General features: G+C 48.1%; 1 protein-coding gene across 1 annotated transcript; it reads right to left on the reverse strand.

Moving 5' to 3' along the window:
- Window positions 1–1,900: 1,900 nt before the first annotated feature.
- Window positions 1,901–20,747, reverse strand: c2h8orf82 (chromosome 2 C8orf82 homolog). Its single transcript, XM_055649383.1, has 3 exons — window positions 20,566–20,747; window positions 5,974–6,022; window positions 1,901–3,076 (listed from the first exon to the last, which is right to left on the reverse strand). Exons 1-3 carry the CDS (start codon window positions 20,695–20,697, stop codon window positions 2,628–2,630), a joined length of 630 nt encoding a protein of 209 aa, XP_055505358.1. The 5' UTR covers window positions 20,698–20,747; the 3' UTR covers window positions 1,901–2,627.

The following is a 20,747-nucleotide window of genomic DNA, read 5'->3' on the forward strand; positions in this document are numbered from 1 at the left end:
TTTCATTTCAGGTGAGGTCAAGCAAAGCAAAGGCAAAGCAAAAGCAAAAGCACAGGGCAGGCCAAACAACTTATTTCATTTCATTTCCATTTCCATTTCAATTTCAAGCACAGGGCAGGCCAAACAACTCATTTAATTCCATTAAGGGCTAACAAATCATTTATTGCAAGTACATTAAGGGTTAACAAATCGTCATTCATTGCAATCACATTGCTGGCTAACTCATTTATTGCAAGAACATTAAGGGTTAACAAATCATCACTCATTGCAAGCACATTGCTGGCTAGCAAATCATTTATTGCAAGCACATTATGGGTTAACAAATCATCATTCATTGCAAGCACATTGCTGGCTAACAAATCATTTATTGCAAGCACATAAAGGGTTAACCACATAAAGCACATAACCACATAAACGGTAGACTCACAGCAGAATCACAGTTGTGGCCTCTCCCTCGCGATCATCCAGAGTGACTGAATCACGTCCAGGCATCCGGGGTTTTATAGTCCTCCCACCCTCCCCCCCCCCCCCCCCCCCCCCGGAAAGGGCGTTACCTTCATCATGGTTATTGACAGGCAAAAGGACCAATCAGCTGATCTCAAGATTATTTTAAACATTCATAACTTTTTTATTTTTCATCGAACAGAAAACTCCTCGGTTAATTGCAAGTCGAATCGGTCGTAAGGAAGGCAAATTCAATGCTAGCATTTATATCAAGAGGACTGCAATATAAAAATAGAGAATGTTATGCTGAGGCTCTTTAAGGCGCTAGGCAGGTCGCCTTTGGAATACTGCGAGCAAATTTGGGCCCCTGAGGAAGGATGTGCTGACTCTGGAGAGAGTCCAGAGAAGGTTTACAAGAATTATTTCAGCAATGAGTGGGTTAGCATATAATGAGCGTTTGAACGCACTGGGCCTCTACCTGCTGGAGTTAAGAAGGTTGAGAGGGGACCTCATTGAAACTTACAGAATAATGAAAGGCACAGTGGATGTGGAAAGGATGTTTCTACTGGTGAGAGAGTCTAGGACCAGGGGTCATAGCCTCAGAATAAAATAACGTTCTTTTAGATAGGAGGTGAGGAGGAATTTCTTTAGTCAAAGGGTAGTTAATCTGTGGAACTCATTGCCAAGTCAGTGGATATTTTTTCAGGCAGAGATAGACAAATTATCGATTACAACAGGTGTCAAGGGTGGAGTAGATAGGCCGAATGGCCTAATTCTACTCCTATAACTTGTGAACCGTGGGCGCGCCATAATGCAAAGTCCAAAGTCCTCTCGGCCCGGGCTCTCGATGTACTGGAGCAGTTCCTGTCTTATTTGTGGCCTGGGGGCACCTCCTGCAGCCGACCTGAAGGCACTGGAGGCATTACGCTGTTTCACCTCCCACCAATCCTTGCTCCTCAGGTCCGACTTCTCCAGCTCCCTCCCGGTTACGCCGTCAGCCGAGCCTTCGGGTGGCTTCCCGATCCCGTCAACCGACATTAGGAGCAATTTTACAGATGCCAGTTTACCTACAAACCTGCATGTTTTGGGGATGGTGGGTGCCTTGAACACGCTGCCAAGTGCGGTGTGATAACAGATACAATAATGATGTTTAAGACGCTTTTAGATAGGCACATGGATATGCACAGAATGGATATAGATCACGTGAAGGCAGAGAGTAGTTTAACTTGGCATCAGGTTCGGCATGGACATTGTAGGCCAAAGGGCCTGTTCCTGAACGGATATATGAATCGTATAGGAGGCAAACTGGATCAAATCAGTTTTAAGATTTTCCATCCAAGTCCCTGATGGAACAGATCTCCTCCTACGCATCTGTACTTAAACTACTATTTAAAATAAATCTTTTGCGTAAAAATTTCCCTTCTGCATCGCTGAATAATCAAATTAGCACAGCATCCAACATTAAATGATTTTGTTTATTGCACCAACGAAGCATTAATCAGGGCCATCTAAACAGACAGCTACTGTGAGAAAATACATTCATCTGCTATCCGCTGAATGCACGAGTGTTCATCTTCAGGGACTGACGTCAAACAGAGACAGTTCTCATCGCACAGCTGCCAGACAAAATAAACCCACAGTGAGGTACAACTGTCCAAGTGGAGTAACGCTTCCAACCAGAGTCAGTGCTGAGGGAATGAGCCCGCATCACTGCCACAACAAGTGTCGGGAGCGGTGCAGGCCAGGGCTGTGCAGAATAGTGGCTGGACAAGGAGAGGCTGGTTTGAGGGGAATCTGAATGTCAGGCTGTGTGGTAGAGATTGGCCAATGTGACACACACACACACGCGCGCGCACACACGCACGCACGCACGCACACACTCCCAAAAACCCACATATAGTTCACACACTCACAAATACGTATACACACACGAACAAACACACATGCACACAGACCCAGACCCACACACACTCATACCCTCACACACACACACCCAGCTCACACACTGACATACGCACAAACAACAAAATCTCTAAATGAAACTAAACTGAATTGAAATGCCACTTGGGTTGGACGAGTTGGACCAAAGGGCCTGTTTTCCATTCTGTACGACCACTCTGTGAAATGAGAATGTATTTCTGTTCATCCGATTGTAACCTACACGGGTAGCATTGAGGATGTCTCTAAGTGGGCTCTTCATTCTGGATGTGTGCGGCGAGTTCGTTGGACAGCCTGAGTCGTTGACCCTTCCAGTTGAAGTGTGACGGGGGCCCGGTTTCTGGTCCACTGTTGGTGTATTCAAAGTGGCCGCTAAGCTCAAAGGCCAGGGCGGACTTGACCAGTCCCACGCCACCTGTTCTCTCCGGGGCCGGGTGATACACCCTACCGTTCACCGGCATGAAGAGCCTCTGGGGCTCGAAGTTCACGGACAGCTCGTCCCCCGCTCCGCCGTAGGACAGCAGCTCTCCCTCCGGCCCGTCGCCCCGGACCAGGTGCGTGAAGACAATCGGCAGGTCCTCGCAGCGGACAAAATTCCGCTCCCGCCCGCAGGGGGAGAGGTAGGGGAATTCCTGGTAGCGTTCAGTACCATTCTTCCTCAGTTGCTTGAAGAAGAACACCAGAAACTTTTTATCTGTTTGATGCCGACAGAAGGAGAGGTTTAGGCCACAGGCAGACAGACTTCTCACCAAGTCACCAATTGCCCTGATAATGAAAGGTCCCAACCTGTAACATCGCCTGTCCATGTGCTCCAGAGATGCTGCCTGACCTATTGTGTCATTTAACTCCGCCATCAATAAATGCATTGGGGATAGAGATAGATGGGGAAATGCACACAAGGAACTGCAGATGTTAGTTCACAAAAAGACACAATGTTTGCTTGAGTTACTCTTACATAGAAACATAGGTGCAGGAGTAGGCCATTCGGCTCTTCGAGCCTGCACCGCCATTCAATATGATCATGGCTGATCATCCAACTCAGTATCCTCTACCTGCCTTCTCTCCACACCCCCTGATCCCTTTAGCCACAAGGGCCACATCTAACTCTTAAATATAGCCAATGAACTGGCCTCAACTACCTTCTGTGGCAGAGAGTTCCAGAGATTCACCACTCTCTGTGTTAAAAATGTTTTCCTCATCTCGGTCCTAAAGGATTTCCCCCTTATCCTTAAACTGTGACCCCTTGTTCTGGACTTCCCCAACATCGGGAACAATCTTTCTGCATCTAGCCTGTCCAACCCCTTAAGAATTTAGTAAGTTTCTATAAGATCCCCCCTCAATCTTCTAAATTCTAGCGAGTACAAACCGAGTCTATCCAGTCTTTCTTCATATGAAAGTCCTGACATCCCAGGAATCAGTCTGGTGAACCTTCTCTGTACTCCCTCTATGGCAATAATGTCTTTCCTCAGATTAGGAGACCAAAACTGTACGCAATACTCCAGGTGTGGTCTCACCAAGACCCTGTACAACTGCAGTAGAACCTCCCTGCTCCTATACTCAAATCCTTTTGCTATGAATGCTAACATACCATTCGCTTTCTTCACTGCTTGCTCTTTTAGATGGACACAGCAAGGAAATGGGCCCTTCGGCCCTGCTGAGTCCATGTTGGCCATCAACTCCCCATTTACACCAATCTATCCAAATTTTTATTCTCTCCACATTGTTATTAATCCCCCCCCCCCCCCCCCCCCCCCCCCCCCCATATTGTAATCAACTAGACCAAGGGGCAATTTCAGCAAACAATTAATCTACCGACATGCACGCCTTTGGGACATGGGGGAGAGCCAGAGCGCCCGACAGAGTGAGAACGTGCAAAGTCCAAGATAGACACAAAATGCTGGAGTACCTCAGCGGGTGAGGCAGCATCTCTGGAGAGAAGGACCGTTCCGAAGCCTGATAACAGAGAGGAAGAAGTCGTTCCTGAGTCTGGTGGTGCCTGCTAACACCTAGAAGCAGATTTTTGAAATCAATGTCCTCTTGATCTAGTTCAATATAGTTAGTGAACATAGACTGAACCAGGCACGTGCCGTCAGAGTAGGCACTGCCTACCCTGACTAAAATTATAACATGGTAATTACTAAATATAAATAGTAAAGGCACGGGAGAATTATGCCTATCTAAGAGATCGATCTCTTAGGTAGGCATAATTCTCCGTGCCTTTCATCCACAGCGCTTGTAACCCTTGAAGGTCTGTGCAGCCCACGTGCCGTCAGTGCTGCTGGAAGCCGTCAATTTCAAGCGGGGCTGAAGGCACAGCAGCCTACTGCGCATGTGCAGCGCTGGTTTCTTGGCGGGGTTTTCAAATATGGATTGGCATTATTTTAAGTGCATCTTGGGAAACAGAGGGAGAAGAATGGAGCTCGTGTACCAAAGATGTGGTAAGTATATTTCTTGGTGATGTTTTTAAATACAGTATTTCCCGGAGTGTGGGGGTGGGGGGAGAGCTCCTTTCACAGCGTTTGGGGAGTCTGGGTAAAGTTGCGGGGAGGGTAGGAGAGTTCTGAAGGAGGGGATCTGGATCATACCAGTAACCCACTTGTGACGCTCCTTGCACGGAGCCACCGCATTGTGGGAGGGGTGGGGGGGGGGTGGGGAGGGGAGAAGTAGCTCGGGTGGACAGAGGAACCAGCCGCCACCTCAGCACCTTCAGCCGGCCCCCCTCACCTCTGGCAACTCTCCGTCTAAAAACCTCTATCCTGCAGCTCGCTGGCCTCACTCATGTCAGCTGCTCCCCGCAAATCCTTAAATTCTGACAGCGCGATTGAGGTTACTCGGCAGTGGGAATTTAAGGATTTGCACGAAGCGGCTGACAAGCGAGCGGCAGGTGAGAGGTGTTCAGACGGAGAGTACTGCCAGAGGTGAGCGGGCCGGCAGAAGGCGTTGAAGTGGCGGCCAGTTCTGCTGTCGGGTCCCGGCGGCCGCTCGCAGCCACCCGAGCTGCTTCTATCCCCGGCTACAATGCGGTGGCTCCGCGCCCGGAGTGCCGCAGCAGCGGTGAGTGGGTGAGTTACTGGCATTATCCCCGACCCCCTCCTTCTCAACACTCCTGCCCTCCCCGCAACTTTACCCCTGGCACAGACTCTCCACACGCTGTGAAAGGAACTCTCCCCCCAATTGGTCCCTTGAACAAGTGTTGTCATTCAATTAGATGACAACTGATTCAACTTGTCCCTGTGCTCCCGTTTTTCACACCATCTCTCCACCTGACATCACCATTCATCCCCACCACCCATGTAGTAATTCAGAATAAAGGAGACTAGGAAGCCTTGGGCAAATTGAATTATTACTGTTTTTATTTTTATTTTTTATTTTTATGGACAGAACAATCTGCGCATGCGCGGTTTAAGTTTTTTTTTAAAAGCCGACTGACTGCCTACCATGAGTAATTACTCACGGCACGTGCCTGGACTGAACGTGTGGACGTTAATGCGTTAAGGCATGTTGTTCAGTCCTAGGGTTAAATATTTATTTCTGTTGCACTGATTCAAGTCTAAGGTAGGGTCAGCTGATGCTGAGTGAGGAAACACTCACCTTTAAAGCAAGTGATGAAATTTTTCACCTTAGTGTCATCGAGGAAGAGCTGCAAGAAAAAAGAAAGGAAGTCACCGCTGTATCACGCTCTATCTATGCACATTTAACATCAGATTCACACAGTAGTTCACTCTGAAGTGAGGTATTTAAGTTTTGGTATTGTTTTATTATTGTCATGTATAGCAAGGTACAGTGAAAGTCTAAAGAAGGGTTTCGGCCCGAAACGTTGCCTATTTCCTTCGCTCCATAGATGCTGCTGCACCCGCTGAGTTTCTCCAGCTTTTTTGTATAACCTTCGATTCTCCAGCATCTGCAGTTCCTTCTTAAACACAGTGAAAGGCTTTGCGTGCTACCCAGCCAAATCATCTCAGTACAATCAAACCACACAGGTACCAAAGGGCCTGTCCCACTTGCCGATGTTTTCGGCGACAGCTGGCGTCATATCAGTGTCCCCAAAAGATTTTGAACATTTCAAAATCCAGCGGCGACAAAAGAAATGTTGAGACACTTGAAAAAACACCGCACGTCATACGTCATCACACCACAAATTTTTCAGTGACCTTATGCGTCAGTCAAAGATGCTGGCAGTCGCCAAAACAAATCGCCAAGTGGGACAGGCCCTTAAACGTTGTGCGAAGAGAAAAATAACAGACTGCAGAATAGAGGTGTTACAGTTGCAGAGAAAGTGCAGATAAAAAAGTGCTGGGCTGCAATGAGGTGGGTTGGAAGATCGAGACTACATCTTTAGTTCATGAGAGGTCTGTTCAATGGTCTGATTACAGTGGGGAGGAAGCTGTTCCTGAATCTGGTGGTACGTGCTTTCACCCTTTTGTATCGTTGTTTTTCCCATCCAAAGATCTTCCACATTCGGACAGATTTCTCACGGCACAAGATTCTCCATATTCTCAGAATGGCAAAAAGATTACTGTGCAAAAGGTGCTATTCAACTCATTGAGTATAGCTGTGGCGTTCAGAAAGGAACTGAATAGGTACTTCAAAGGAAAATAGTCAGGACTATGAGTAGGAGGGACTCAATTCAGCGGGACAGGCAGCATCTCTAGAGAGAAGGAATAGGTGGCGTTTCAGGTCAAGACCCTTCTTCAGACTGAGAGTCAGGGAAGAGGGAAACTAGAGATATGGAAGGGTATAAAGAGCATGTAAGGTGTGAAAATGTACAATCAGGAGGACAGTGAAACTAGTAGGAGTACGAGAAGGAGGACTACTTGAATTATTCTTCAAATCATCTCACAACTTCAAAGAAACATAATTTTCCAATGAAGTACCTACTCAGCTCCTTTCTGAATGCTACAGTTGAAACCGGCTCCATTATATCCCCTGGAAGTGACCTCTAGATTCTAAATACCCAAGCTTAAATTTAGTCAACATGTAACCTTTCCTTCTTTCAAGGCAACTTCATTCGCATTCCTCGAGTTGTTGATTCTCGGTATTGGTTTAGTATTGCCACGTGTGCTGAGATACAGTGAAAATCTTTGTTGGCGTGCTATCCAGTCAGACCATACTATATACGAGTACAGTCAAGCCATACGCAAGTGCAACAGGCAGTGCAAAGAGAACAATACCAGAGTGCAGCATGTAGTGTTACGGCATTGCAGCATTACAGTTATGGTGCAAACGTCTAAGATCCACGATGGGGTAGGTTGGAAGATCGGGACAACACCCTATCTTGTGGGAGGATCATTCAGTCGTCTGATAACAGTGGAAAGTTGCTGTTCCTGAAAGTCTAATGCAGGAACATTTTCTCTCTATTCTGACTCAACTCTTCATGGCTTTAGTCATCTTTAGTTTAGTTTAGTTCAGAGATACAGTGTGGAAACAGGCCCTTCGGCTCACCAAGTCCATGCCGGCCAGCGATCCCAACACATGAATACCATCCTACACACCTAAGGACGATTTACAATTTTTACCGATGCTAATTAACCTAACAAGTGTGGGAGGAAACCGGAGCACCCAGGGAAAACCCATGGGGAGAACGTAAAAACTCCGTACAGACAGCACCCGTGGTCAGGATCGAACCACGGGTCTCTGGTGCTGTGAGGCAGCAACTCTACCGCTGCGCCACCCCAAAGATCTCTTTCAGATCTTCTCTCAACTTTCTCCGTCTAAGGAGAACAACTTCAACTTCTCCAGGTATTTGATGCAACTAAAGCCACTCTTTGTTGGAATTATATAGAACACAGAACAGTACAGGACTAGGACAGGCCCTTCGGCCCACAATGCCTATGCCAAACATGATGCCGTTAAACTAATCTCCTCTGCCTGCATGTGTTCCATATCCTTCCATATCCATGTACTTATCTGAAGGCATCTTAAACGCCACTGTCGCATCTGCTTCCACCACCACCCGTGACTGCACGCTCCAGGTGCCCACACAGTCTGTGTAAAAATTATCCTGTTTGATTTCAGCAGGGTCTTTTCAGTACTTCTAACTACCCATGTTTTTGAATGCATGTGAATGTCAGAGATATCCCCAGGTGATTTCAAAATCCTGACAGATGGTGAGCCTAAGACTAAGCCTCGCCAACTATCAATGCATTTCTGGGGCTGAGGCTCCCGCATTCCCACCAGTTTGAGCATCTGAGAAGAATAATGTTCACTCATGCAGCATTTCTGGTCTGGTTAAACCATCCACAACTCTGATCAGGAGTGTTAGCAGATAAAGTATAATGTCCAGCCTCACAAGGCGATATCACGCTGCCTCGCAAAGGCCAGCAGCATAATCAAGGACCAGTTGCACCCCGGTCGGTAACTCCCTCTTAAACCCTCTCCCATCAAGCAAGAGGTGCAGAAGTTTGAAAATGTTAACCTCCAGATTCAGGGACATTTTCTCCCCAGCTGTTATCAGGCGACTGCACCATCTTATCATCAACTGGTGAGTGGTCTCATAAATCAAGTTGGCATTCTGAGCTAGTCCCATTTGCCAGCATTTGATCCATGTCCAGCTAAACCCTTCCTTTCCATATATTTGTCTAAATGTCTTTTGAAATTTGTCATCGTATCGGTTTCTATAGCTTCTTGCAGCTTATTCCACAAACTACCTTCTGAGTAGCGTGCTCAGCCCCCTGCTGTACTCACTCTATACTCATGACTGCGTAGCCAGTCACAGGGCGAACTCCATCATCAAGTTCGCTGACGACACCACTGTTGTGGGACGTATCACTGATGGGGATGAGTCAGAGTATAGAAGAGAGATCGAGCAACTGTCCATATGGTGCCAGCACAATAACCTGGCCCTCAACACCAGCAAAACCAAGGAACTGATTGTGGACTTTGGAAGGAGTAGGATGGGGACCCACAGTCCCATTTATATCAATGGGTCGATGGTTGAAAGGGTCAAGAGCTTCAAATTCCTGGGCGTGCACATCTCTGAAGATCTTTCCTGGTCTGAGAACACTAATGCAATTATCAAGAAAGCTCATCAGCACCTCTACTTCCTGAGAAGATTACGGATAGTCGGTTTGTCAAGGAGGACTCTCTCTAACTTCTACAGGTGCACAGTAGAGAGCATCCTGACCGGTTGCATCGTGGCTTGGATTCGGCAATTTGAGCGCCCTGGAGCGGAAAAAACTACAAAAAGTAGTAAACACTGCCCAGTCCATCATCGGCTCTGACCTTCCTTCCATCGCTGCCTCAAAAAGGCTGGCAGAATCATCAAAGACCCACACCATCCTGGCCACACACTCATCTCCTAACTACCTTCAGGTAGAAGGTACAGGAGCCTGAAGACTGCAACAACCAGGTTCAGGAATAGCTACTTCCCCACAGCCATCAGGCTATTAAACCTGGCTCGGACAAAACTCTGATTATTAATAATCCATTATCTGTTATTTGCACTTTATCAGTTTATTTATTCATGTGTGTATATATTTATATTATGGTATATGGACACACTTATCTATTTTGTAGTCAATGCCTAGTATGTTCTGTGTGCTGAAGCAAAGCAAGAATTTCATTGTCCTATACAAGGATACATGACAATAAACCCACCTGAACTTGAGTGAAACGATTGCCGCTGAAGTCCCTTTTAAATGCTCTACCCTGGGAAAAAACTGTTCACTTTATGCATGCCCCTCATGATCTTGTACACCTCATTAAGGTCACCCCTCAGCCTCCTAGGCTCATCCTACCATAACTAGAGAGCTGTCCTGCACTACTATTTACCTCATTGGTGACCCTCGGACCATCTGTGATCACTAAACGTTATTCCCTTATCATGTATCTATACACTGTAATGCTCGATTGTAATCACATATTGTCTCTCCGCTGACTGGTTAGCATGCAACAAAAGCTTTTCACTGTACCTGGGTACACGTGACAATAAACTGAACTGATCTGAACAAAGAAAACAGTACCAGTCTATCCAGCCTCTCCCTATAACTCAAGGATCCATATTTTATCGTGGTGAATCATTTGCTCAAATTAGCATTTATATGTTCCTAATTTCAGCAGTAGGAGACCATGCAGCCTACTGTGTCCATGCCAACACTAGGAATTGTTTAGAGATGGAGATACAGCATGCAAACAGGCCCTTCGGCCCATCCTGTCCACGCTGATCAGCAATCCTCATACACTGGCAATATCTGACACATTAAAGACAATTTACAATCTTTACCAAGGCCAATTAACATAAACCTGTACGTCTTTGGAGTGTGGGAGGAAACCGGAACACCCACACAATCATGGGGAGAATGTACAAACTCCATACATACAGCACCCGTAGTCAGGATCGAACCCGGGACTCTGGCGCTGTGAGGCAGCAACTCTGCTGCTGCACCATTGTACCACCCGTAAAGTGTGATCCAAAACTAATCCCAAATTGTCTACTCCCTCTCTCATACTGGAGATACTAAGGATTAGGGCTGGTCAGCAAGTGTTGGATGATAATTTATTGAATTTATTGGAAGATACAACCTGGAAACAGAACCTTCGGCCCACTGAGTCCACACCAAACATTGATTATCCGTTAACACAAGTTCTATGTTATACCAATTTGGTATCCACTCCCTACACACTAGGGGCCATTTACAGAGGGCCAATTAACTTACAAACTCACATGTCTTTTGGGACATGGGAGGAAATGGAACACCCGGTGGTAACCCACACAGTGACAGGGAGAATGTGCAAACTCCACACAAATAGCCCTGCGAGGCAGCAGCTCTATCAGCTGCACCAATGTGCTGCCCATTTCTCCAAGTGTGATGATTTTGGCAAGGGTGCTGCCTGCACTTTATTTGGACTATCACCAGAACACATCCTCGTGGAGCATTGACACGCTATAAAAGGAGAGTTGCTGGAGCAACTTAGCGGGTCAGCCAGCATCTGTGATGGGAAATGCACTTGCAACATTGCAGTCAGGATCCTTTAAATGGAATGAAAGAGTAACGGGGAACTAACTGGTACACAGAGGTGGGGGGCAAGAGGATTCAGGTGATGAGGGGCTGAATGGCGGGTGGAATTAGGCGGGGAGGGAAGGGCAGAGATAGCGACAGAGACTGGGAGGTGAAGAATGGAGAACAAAGGGCTGCAGATTGTAGCATCTGGTAGAACAGGGAGGTGAAGAGTGGAACTGTGTGTGGACGTGTGATGGCAGGAGGGAACAACAGAGGGTGACGGAAGGCAAGTTTTCAGGCTGAAGATACAAAGAACTGCAGATGCTGCTTTAAAAAATAAAAGATACAAAGTTCTGGAGTAACTCAGTGGGTCAGGCAGCATCTCTGGAGAACATGTATAGGAGACGTTTCAGGTCGGGGCCCTTCTTCAGCCATGGTGTTTGAAACCCAGTGTTAAACAAGACGCCGGAGAATCACAGTGCAAACCTCTGATGGTGCGGTGGTTATGATTAACTCAGTGGTGTTACCCACTCGGTGTTAAGTGAACTAGTGTTGTATATGACAATAGCACCACAGCCTCCTCCAGTGGTACTGCACTGAAACCACACTGATCCACCCTGATATTCTTGGCAAAGTTTTAGCCAAGCAACAACAGACGGGACACCTTCTAAGATGCAGCAGCAACCATCTCAGGAATAGGAAAGCTGAATGATTTTCTCCTCCCTCATCTGTTGAAGAGATTATTTAACCGGGTACAGGTCTGCTTCGACCTCTTGTCCAAGAACGTCCATCTCAGCTACTTCGCTCCAACCATGTTATAGGAAAGATGTTGTCAAGTTGGAAAGGATACAGTGAAGATTTACGAGGTTGTTGCCAGGAATTGAGGGTGTGAGCTATAGGGAGAGGTTGAGTAAGCTGGGACTCTATTCCTTGGAGCACAGGTGGGTGAAGGGTGATCTTACAGAGGTGTACAAAATCATAAGATGAATAGACCGTAGAAGCAGAGCCTCTTGCCCAGACTAGGGGAATTGAGGACCAGAGGACATAGGTTTAAGGTGAACGGGAAAAGATTTAATAGGAATCTGGAACAAGCTGTCGGTGGAGGTAGTTGGACCTTGGAGCGGGCAGAGGCAGCAGCGACCCGACCTCGGAGGATCGGCCGCGGGCCCGGTGGACTCGGCTGCGGGCCCATTGGACGACATCGTCGGGAGCTCGCAGGTTGGTGACCTGTTCTCCAGAGCTCCCGCGACAACAGCTGCGTCCGCTGGTCTGGAGGGCCGCAGCTTCGGCGGCTTCGACCACCCCAGGCCGCGGAGTTGAACAGGCCCGTTTGCGGAGCTTGGATTCAGCCGCGGGACTGACATTACTTACCATCACCCGGCGGGGTCACAACATCCGAAGCCTGGATCGCCTCGGCGCAGAGGGAGAATAAGAAGGGAAGAGACAAAGACTTAAGACTTTTTGCCTTCCATCACAGTGAGGAGTATTCAACTCACTGTGGTGGATGTTAATTTGTGTTTATTGTGTGTTTTTGGCATTTTTTACTATATGTAGGACTGCAAGGCAACGAAATTTCGTTCAGACCGCAAGGTCTGAATGACAATAAAGGCTACTTTGACTTTGAATTGTGGTAGGGACTATCGGAACGTTTAAGAAACAGTTAGACGGGTATATGGAAAGGACAGGTTTGGAGAGAAATGGGCCAAATGCAGCCAGATGAGACTAGTGTAGCTAGGACATGTTGGCCGGTGTGGGCAAATTGGGGCGAAGGGCCTGTTTCCATGCTGTATTAATCTATGACTATTAATATATACATATAAATATATATGCATATAATATATACATATAAATATACTTAAAATAGCATATGATAGGTTTTGACAGCACTGGGGCTCTACTCACTGGAGTTCAGAAGCTTGCGGGGGGATCTCATTGAAACTTACAGAATAATTAAAGGCATAGATAGAGTGGATGTGGAAAGGATGTTACTACTGGTGGGACAGTCCAGGACCAGAGGCCGTAGCCTCAGAATTAAAGGGCACTCTTTTAGAAAGGAGTTGAGGAGGAACTTCTTTAGTCAGAGATTAGTTAATCTGTGGAACTCATTGCCACAGAGGGCTGTCGAGGCCAAGTCAGTGGATATTTTTAAGGCAGAGATAAACAAATTCTTGATTAGAACGGGTGTCAAGGGTTATGGGGAGAAGGCAGGAAAATGAGATTAGGAAGCAGAGACCAGCCATGATTGAATAGCAGAATAGACTCGATGGGCCTAATCGCCTAACTCTACTCCTATAACTTGTGATACATCACTTCAATGTTTACCTGTACCATGGATTTCAAACATTTTCTATATATAATCATAAATTGAAACCTAACCTTAATACTATATTCTGCACTCTTGTATTTAGTAGAGCTGCTGCCTCGTTGCACCAGAGACTCGGGTCGATCCTGATGTCAGGTGATGTCTGCATGGAGTTTGCATGTTCTCCCGGTGACAGCGTGGTGCTCTGGTTTCCTCCCCCCTCCCAAAGACGTGCAGATTTGTAGGTTAATTGGCCTCTGTAAATTTCCACCAGTGTGTGGGGAGTGGATGTCAAAGTGGGATAACATAGAACTAATGCGAAGATAGACAAAAAGCTGGCGTAACTCAGAGGGTCAGGCAGTATCTCTGGAGAAAAGGAATAGGTGCAATTCCGGGTCAAGACACTTCTTCAAACTGAGAGTCAGGGGAAAGGGAAATGAGAGTGGGTACTGCGAGGGGTCGGTCGGGCTGTCGGTAGGCCGGTGGGTGCTGTGAGGGGTTGGTCGAGCTGTCGGCCAGCCAGTGGGTGCTGTTATGGGTCGGTTGGTGCTGTTGGTAGGCCGGTGGGTGCTGCGAGGGGTAGGTCGGGGCTGTCGGCCAGCCAGTGATGCAGCGAGCGAGCGAGCGGGCGGACTGACGGAGCCGGCACTATGGGGGTGCTGAAGGCGGCGTGCAGGCAGTGCTGCTCCCCACCATCATCACCATGATGATCCAGAGGGGCATGCTGGCCGAGGTGGACGCACTGAGCGGCCACACTTACGGAGCCCGCAGCCGGTCCCAAAGCGACTTCAGCTCCAGCCGTAGGCAGCTCTGGAAGGGGAACGAATTGGGGTTAGGGTTAGGCATATTCCTCTCAGTGGAAGATGCCTTAGCCTTCCCCCAGCCTGGCACTGCCCCAGTCCCACTATGGCTGTGACCCCCACTCTGCCCACTGGCAGTCAGTGGGGTTCAGTAAATGGGGGAACGCACAGGATCTGCCCTCACACATTAATTAGGCGGGTTCAGGAGCCGGTGAAACCCGGGACGTCTGCGGCGGTCTCACTCAACATACACACTCACAATTATATTCATTATATCTTTATAAAATATAATTATATAGAACTCCAGTCGTATATATAAGGTATAATAATATATGGTTCAAATAGACCGCAGCACGGAATTAGGCTCCACATAGAGTAATATGAACATTGAGCACTAGATGGCGCTTACTTTTTTGATCTAATTTTCTAATTAGCTTAATTAATTAGTGTGCAACTTTTGACACTGACAAGTTATGAATTCCTTCTCATTTATCTATATTACTAAAACTCTGTTCTTGACCGGTTTTGACGATCTGTGCTGCGATTTCCGAGAGAACGCCGCCACCTACGGCTGTCATTTTTGGCCACCTCGCTCAGAGCCCCCCTCCGCCGTATGTGTGCCAAGGATTTTTCCCATCGATGAAATATGACAGAGATATTAATGATTTTACAAAATTCTCCATTATCTCTGCTGCCCCCGCTGGGGGGAGGGACTATAACACCAGGAAGTGGTGTGCCTCAATCAGTCTCTGCAAGTGTTCAAGAAGGAACTGCAGATGCTGGAAGATCGAAGGTACACAAAATTGCTGGAGAAACTCAGCGGGTGCAGCAGCATCTATGGAGCGAAGGAAATAGGCGATGTTTCGGGCCGAAACCCTTCTTCAGACTGAAGCAAGTGGTGTGCCTCAATCAGTCTCTGCAAGTGGTGTGCCTCAATCAGAGCTCTGAATGACACTGACAAATGTCTACAGCACTGCGAGTACCCTTAATTTGGTTTGAAAATGAAAATATGGTTAGAGGTAAAAAAGCACTGCCTGCAAATGGTTGTTTGGGTTTGGGTTGAAGTAAAAAAGGCACTCTCCCCCCCCCCCCCCACCCCCTCTCCCCCCCCCCTCCTCTCTCCCCCCCCCCTCTCCCCTCCCCCCTCCCTCCTCCGCTATCCCCTCCTCCCCCCCTTATCCCATCTCCCCCCCCCTCTCCTCCACTCCCCTCCCTCCTCCTCCCTCTCCTCCCCCCCCTCCCCCTTTCCCCCCCTCCCCTCCCCCCCCTCCTCTCCTCCCCACCCCCCTCCCCCCTCTCCTCTCCCCCCTCCTCTCTCCTCCTCTTCCCCCCCTCTCCTCCCCCTCTCCTCCCCTCCCCCCTCTCCTCCTCTTCCCCCCCCTCTCTCTCCCCTCTTTTTCCTCTCCCCTCCATCCATCCATCCCCTCCCCTAAACCCCCCTCCCCTCCACACACCCCTACCCCCCTTCCCTTCACCCTCCCTCCCCCTCCTTTCCCCTCCCTCCTCCCCCCCTCTCTCTCTCCTCCCCCCATCGTCTCCCTCTCCCCCCCATCCACCCCCCATCTCCTCTTCCTCTCTCTCTCCCCTTTTTCTCCCCCTCCTCCCATCCATCCCCTCCGCTAAACCCCCTCCCCTCCACACACCCCTACCCCCTTCCCTCCACCCTCCCTTCCCCTCCCTGCCCCCCCTCTCTCTCTCTCTCTCTCTCTCTCCCCCCCCCCCCACACACAACCGCACTTTGGGGAACAGACCCAACGGGTCTGCACTTGGTCTAGTATTTTATCTAAATCTGTGCCAAATTTCAAGGAGATACCAGACATGGGTCACGAAAGTTAAATTCTAGACACATTTTCAATGCTCGGCCCACAGCCTAACAGGCTTGCTTAACATCTCAATGACTAGAAACAAGATTAAAAAAAAAACATTTGGCCCTTCATGCCTGCACTGCCATTTCTTGTGATCATGTTTGATCATCCAAATTCTATACCCTGATCCAGCTTTCTCCCCATACCTCTTTATCCATGTTACACAAAAAATCTGGAGAAACTCAGCGGGTGCAGCAGCATCTATGGAGTGAAGGAAATAGGCAACGTTTCGGGCCGAAACCCTTCTTCAGACGGCCCGAAACGTTGCCTATTTCCTTCGCTCCATAGATGCTGCTGCACCCGCTGAGTTTCTCCAGCTTTTTTGTGTAACCTTCGATTCTCCAGCATCTGCGGTTCCCTCTTAAACCCTTTATCCATGTGTTCTGCAGCTAATGGAGTAGAGGTCGAAAAGGACAGTGGCGCAAGAGCTTGCAAGCCAAAAAGCATTAAAGCGCCGTAGAAAGCATTTTATTGGGCTGTGTCACAGCATGGTTTGGGAACAGCTCCATCCAAGACAGCAAGAAATTGCAGAGTTGTGGACATAGCCCAGACCATCACGCAAACCAAACTCCCTTCCATTGATTCCATCTGCACTTCATGTTGTTTAGGCAAGGACAGCAGCATAATCAAGGACCAGTCTCACCTCACTTAATCGCTCTTCTCCCCTCTCCCATCAGGCAAGAGGTACAGAAGAGTGAAAACACACACCTCCACATTCAGGGAGTACGCACCGCAAGGCTGCGTACTCTTCCCTCTCCTCTACTCTCTCTACACCAATGACTGCACCACCACAGACTCCTCTGTCAAGCTCCTCAGGTTTGCAGACGACACAACCCTGATTGGGCTGATCCAGGATGGGGCGGAATCTGCCTAGACAGAAAGTGTCACAGCTGATGTCCTGTTGCCATCACAACAACCTGGAGCTCAATGCTCTTAAGACAGTGGAATTGATAGTAGATTTTAGGAGAGATCCCCCTCCCCTCACCCCACTCACCATCAACACACCACAGTCACATCTGTGGAGTCTTTTAAGTTCCTGGGAACCATCATATCCAAGAACCTTAAGTGGGGGGCTACCATCGACTCCACAGTCAAAAAGGCACAACCGAGGACGTACTTCCTACGGCAGCTGAGGAAGCACAATCTGCCACTGGCAGTGATGGTCCAATTCTATACGGCCATCGTAGAGTCTATCCTCACCTTCTCCATCATGGTCTGGTTTGGCTCAGCCACCAAGCACGACACCCGGAGGCTGCAGCAAATCGTCCGATCAGCTGAGAAGGTTATTGGCTGCAACCTTCTCTCCATTGACGAACTGTACACTGCAAGGGCCAGGAAGTGAGTTGGTAAGATCATCTCTGACCCCTCTCACCCTGGCCACAAACTCTTTGAATCAATTCCCTCTGGAAGACTGGACTGTCAAAGCTGCCACAGCCAGACATAAAAGCTGTTTTTTTCCCACGAGTAGTAGCTCTACTCAATAGCCTTCTTTTGCTCTGGTATTTTGTTTGGTTCACATGTTTGATCAATGGTGTGTTTTTGTTATTAATGTTTAGTGTTTTATGAGTCATTCGTAACTGTCACTGTATGTCATGTTATCACGTGGGTGGAGCACCAAGGCAAATTCCTTGTATGTGAATACTTGGCCAATAAACTTATTCATTCATAAACTTATTCATTCATTCTATTTCTTCCCAGATGTTAGCAAGCAACTAAACAGTCCTCTCACCAACTAGATAGTGGACCTAAACTCCCATCTACCTCATGGGAGACCTTCAAACTATCTTTAATCAGACATTATAGATAGACACAAAAAGCTGGAGTAACTCAGGGGGACATGCAGCATCTCTAGAAAGAAGGAATGGATGATGTTTGGGGTCGAGACCCTTCAATCAGACATTACTGGTCTTCATATTACACTGAGCATTGTACTCAATATCCTGTATCTGTACACTGTGGACGACTTGATTGTAATCAAATATAGTCTTTTCGCTGACTGGATAGAATGCAACCAAAAGCTTTCCACTGTACCTCGGTAAATGTGACACTAATAAACTAAACAAAAAACTCAAGGCCATAAACCACCTCCTTCTCATTTACTCAGTTTCTATGATTCCCCAGTTCGCACCTTTCTTCCCACACGGACAACCCTCCTCATACAGTTCTTACCCCTCTCCATCTGCTAATCACTCACCCCTCCCTAACGCAGCCCCCCCATTTCTTGTCCCCATCACCATGTTCCCTTTCACCCACCATTCCCTCTCACTGGTTCTATGTTTCACTCCGCACCAAGTGAAATGTAGAACCAGAGAGAGGGATGTTTCTTATCAGTTTCTACCACCTGCACCCCTTTGACTTCTCCACTGACCTCCTCCAGCCTCAGTGACCACCTCCACCTGTCCCTTCCCCTCCCGACTCATCCTCAAATCAACCCGCCCTCCCCGTGATCCACCTGTCACTTGCCAGCTCCTGCTTCACCCTTTCCCCTCATGTTTTCCTGCCAGTTATCTCCCCTCAATTGCAGGTGTTTTTGTCCCCGGATCCTTTTAGATCACCCCAGTCCCCTACTGCCCCCTGTCCCTTCAACCCAGTTGTTAGGGGGAAGCGAGACCACCAGCAGAAACACTCAGGGAACTCATGGGGATAATCACCCTCCACGGCAGTCACAACCCATGACCCGCACTGTTGCTACGCTACGCCAAATGGAGTACACGCGATGAACTGCAGGTAAGCACTCACCATTGTTTCCAGCGTCGCGGGCCCGTTAAAACCCACCGAAATTGTCAATTTTTACGTTGTAAATAATTATGGAAATCGGGATAAGCGTGAGAGACATTTAGCCTACTTCACAATTCCAAAAGTGAGGAGAAATGACAGTAGATAGAAGCGAGAGCTGAAGGGACAACAACAGCCAGAGTGCTTGGCAAACATTGGCTGTTTGCTCACTGCATTTCATCAACTAAGGCATTATTTGTGTTTTTCTCTTTATTCCTTTGGCATCTAAAAAGTTTCAGAAGTGATAAATCTGGCTGTAAATTTTTAAAATCGCCCATGGTTCTCAAGTGCGTTTTTACATATAAAAAGAAAACGCCTCTGAAGCAAAATTTACAGCCAGATTTATCATTTCTGAGACTTTTTAGATACCAAAGGAATCAAGAAAAAACACAAATAATGCCTTACTGGATGAAATGCAGTGAGCAAACGCAATAATTCCCAATATTTTCAATTCCGATATCTGCACAGCCAACGTTTACCAAGCACTTTAGCTGCTGTTGTCCCTTCAGCTCTGGCTTCTCTTTACCTTCATTTCGCTTCACTTTTGGAATTCTAAAGTTGGGTACATGTCTCTCACACTCACCCCGACTCCCACAATGTTTTTCAGCACAAAAATTCAACATTTTGGCGGTTTTTTAACAGGTAGGAAAGTACACGTTTCTAGCATTAATAACATATACCAGAAGTTACGTATGTCTTCCAGTTGGATTTAGCGGCTCCGTGCATCAAGCCTTATGACCCCAGTGACCTTACGTGCAACCCCCCTATGGCTGTATTCACCCTCTCCCTAGGTGTGTTTTCCTCATGCACCCTCTGCCTGGGTGATTATGGGGATATTCACCCATTTTACGTCTGTAATCTCACTTTCCCTGGGTCTTTATGTGGATATTCACCCTCTCCTTGGATGTTTATGCCTGTTCCCTCTCCCCCGGGTGTTTATGGGGATATCCACCCTCTCCCCGGGTGTTTATGCCTCTGTCAGCCTCTCCCTCAGTGTTTATGGGGATATCCACTCTCTCCGTGGGTGTTTATATCTGAATCCACCGTCTCCCCGGGTGTTTATGGGGATATCCACCCTCCCCGGGTGTTTATGCCTCTGTTCCCTCTCCCCCGGGTGTTTATGGGGCCTCTCCCCAGGTGTGAATTCCTCCCTCTCCCCCGGTTGTTGATGGGGATATCCACCCTCTCCGTGGGTGTTTATGTCTGAATTCACCGTCTCCCCGGGTGTTTGTGGGGATATCCACCCTCTCCCCGGGTGTTTATGTCTGTATTCACCCTCTCCCCGGGTGTTTATGCCTATTCACCCTCTCCCCGGGTGTTTATGTCTGTATTCACCCTCTCCCCGGGTGTTTATGGGGATATCCACCCTCTCCCCGGGTGTTATGGGGATATTCACCCTCTCCCCGGGTGTTTATGGGGATATCCACCCTCTCCCCCGGGTGTTTATGCCTCTGTTCCCTCTCCCCCGGGTGTTTATGGGGATATCCACCCACATAGTTTACCTGGCCCTGGTGGTCGATGTAGTAGAAGTACTCGCGGATGCGCGGCTCTGGGCTCTGGCCCTGCGTGTAGCTCGCCCGGCGGCACAGAGAGAGCCGCAACAAGCGGCCGCCCGCCCTCAGCACCAGCGCCATGTCCGTGTCATGTCATGTCATGTCCGCCGGGCCCTCGTCCCCGTTGCTAG

This window comes from Leucoraja erinacea, chromosome 2 (genome assembly GCF_028641065.1).
Source record: "Leucoraja erinacea ecotype New England chromosome 2, Leri_hhj_1, whole genome shotgun sequence".
NCBI classification, from domain to species: domain Eukaryota; kingdom Metazoa; phylum Chordata; class Chondrichthyes; order Rajiformes; family Rajidae; genus Leucoraja; species Leucoraja erinaceus.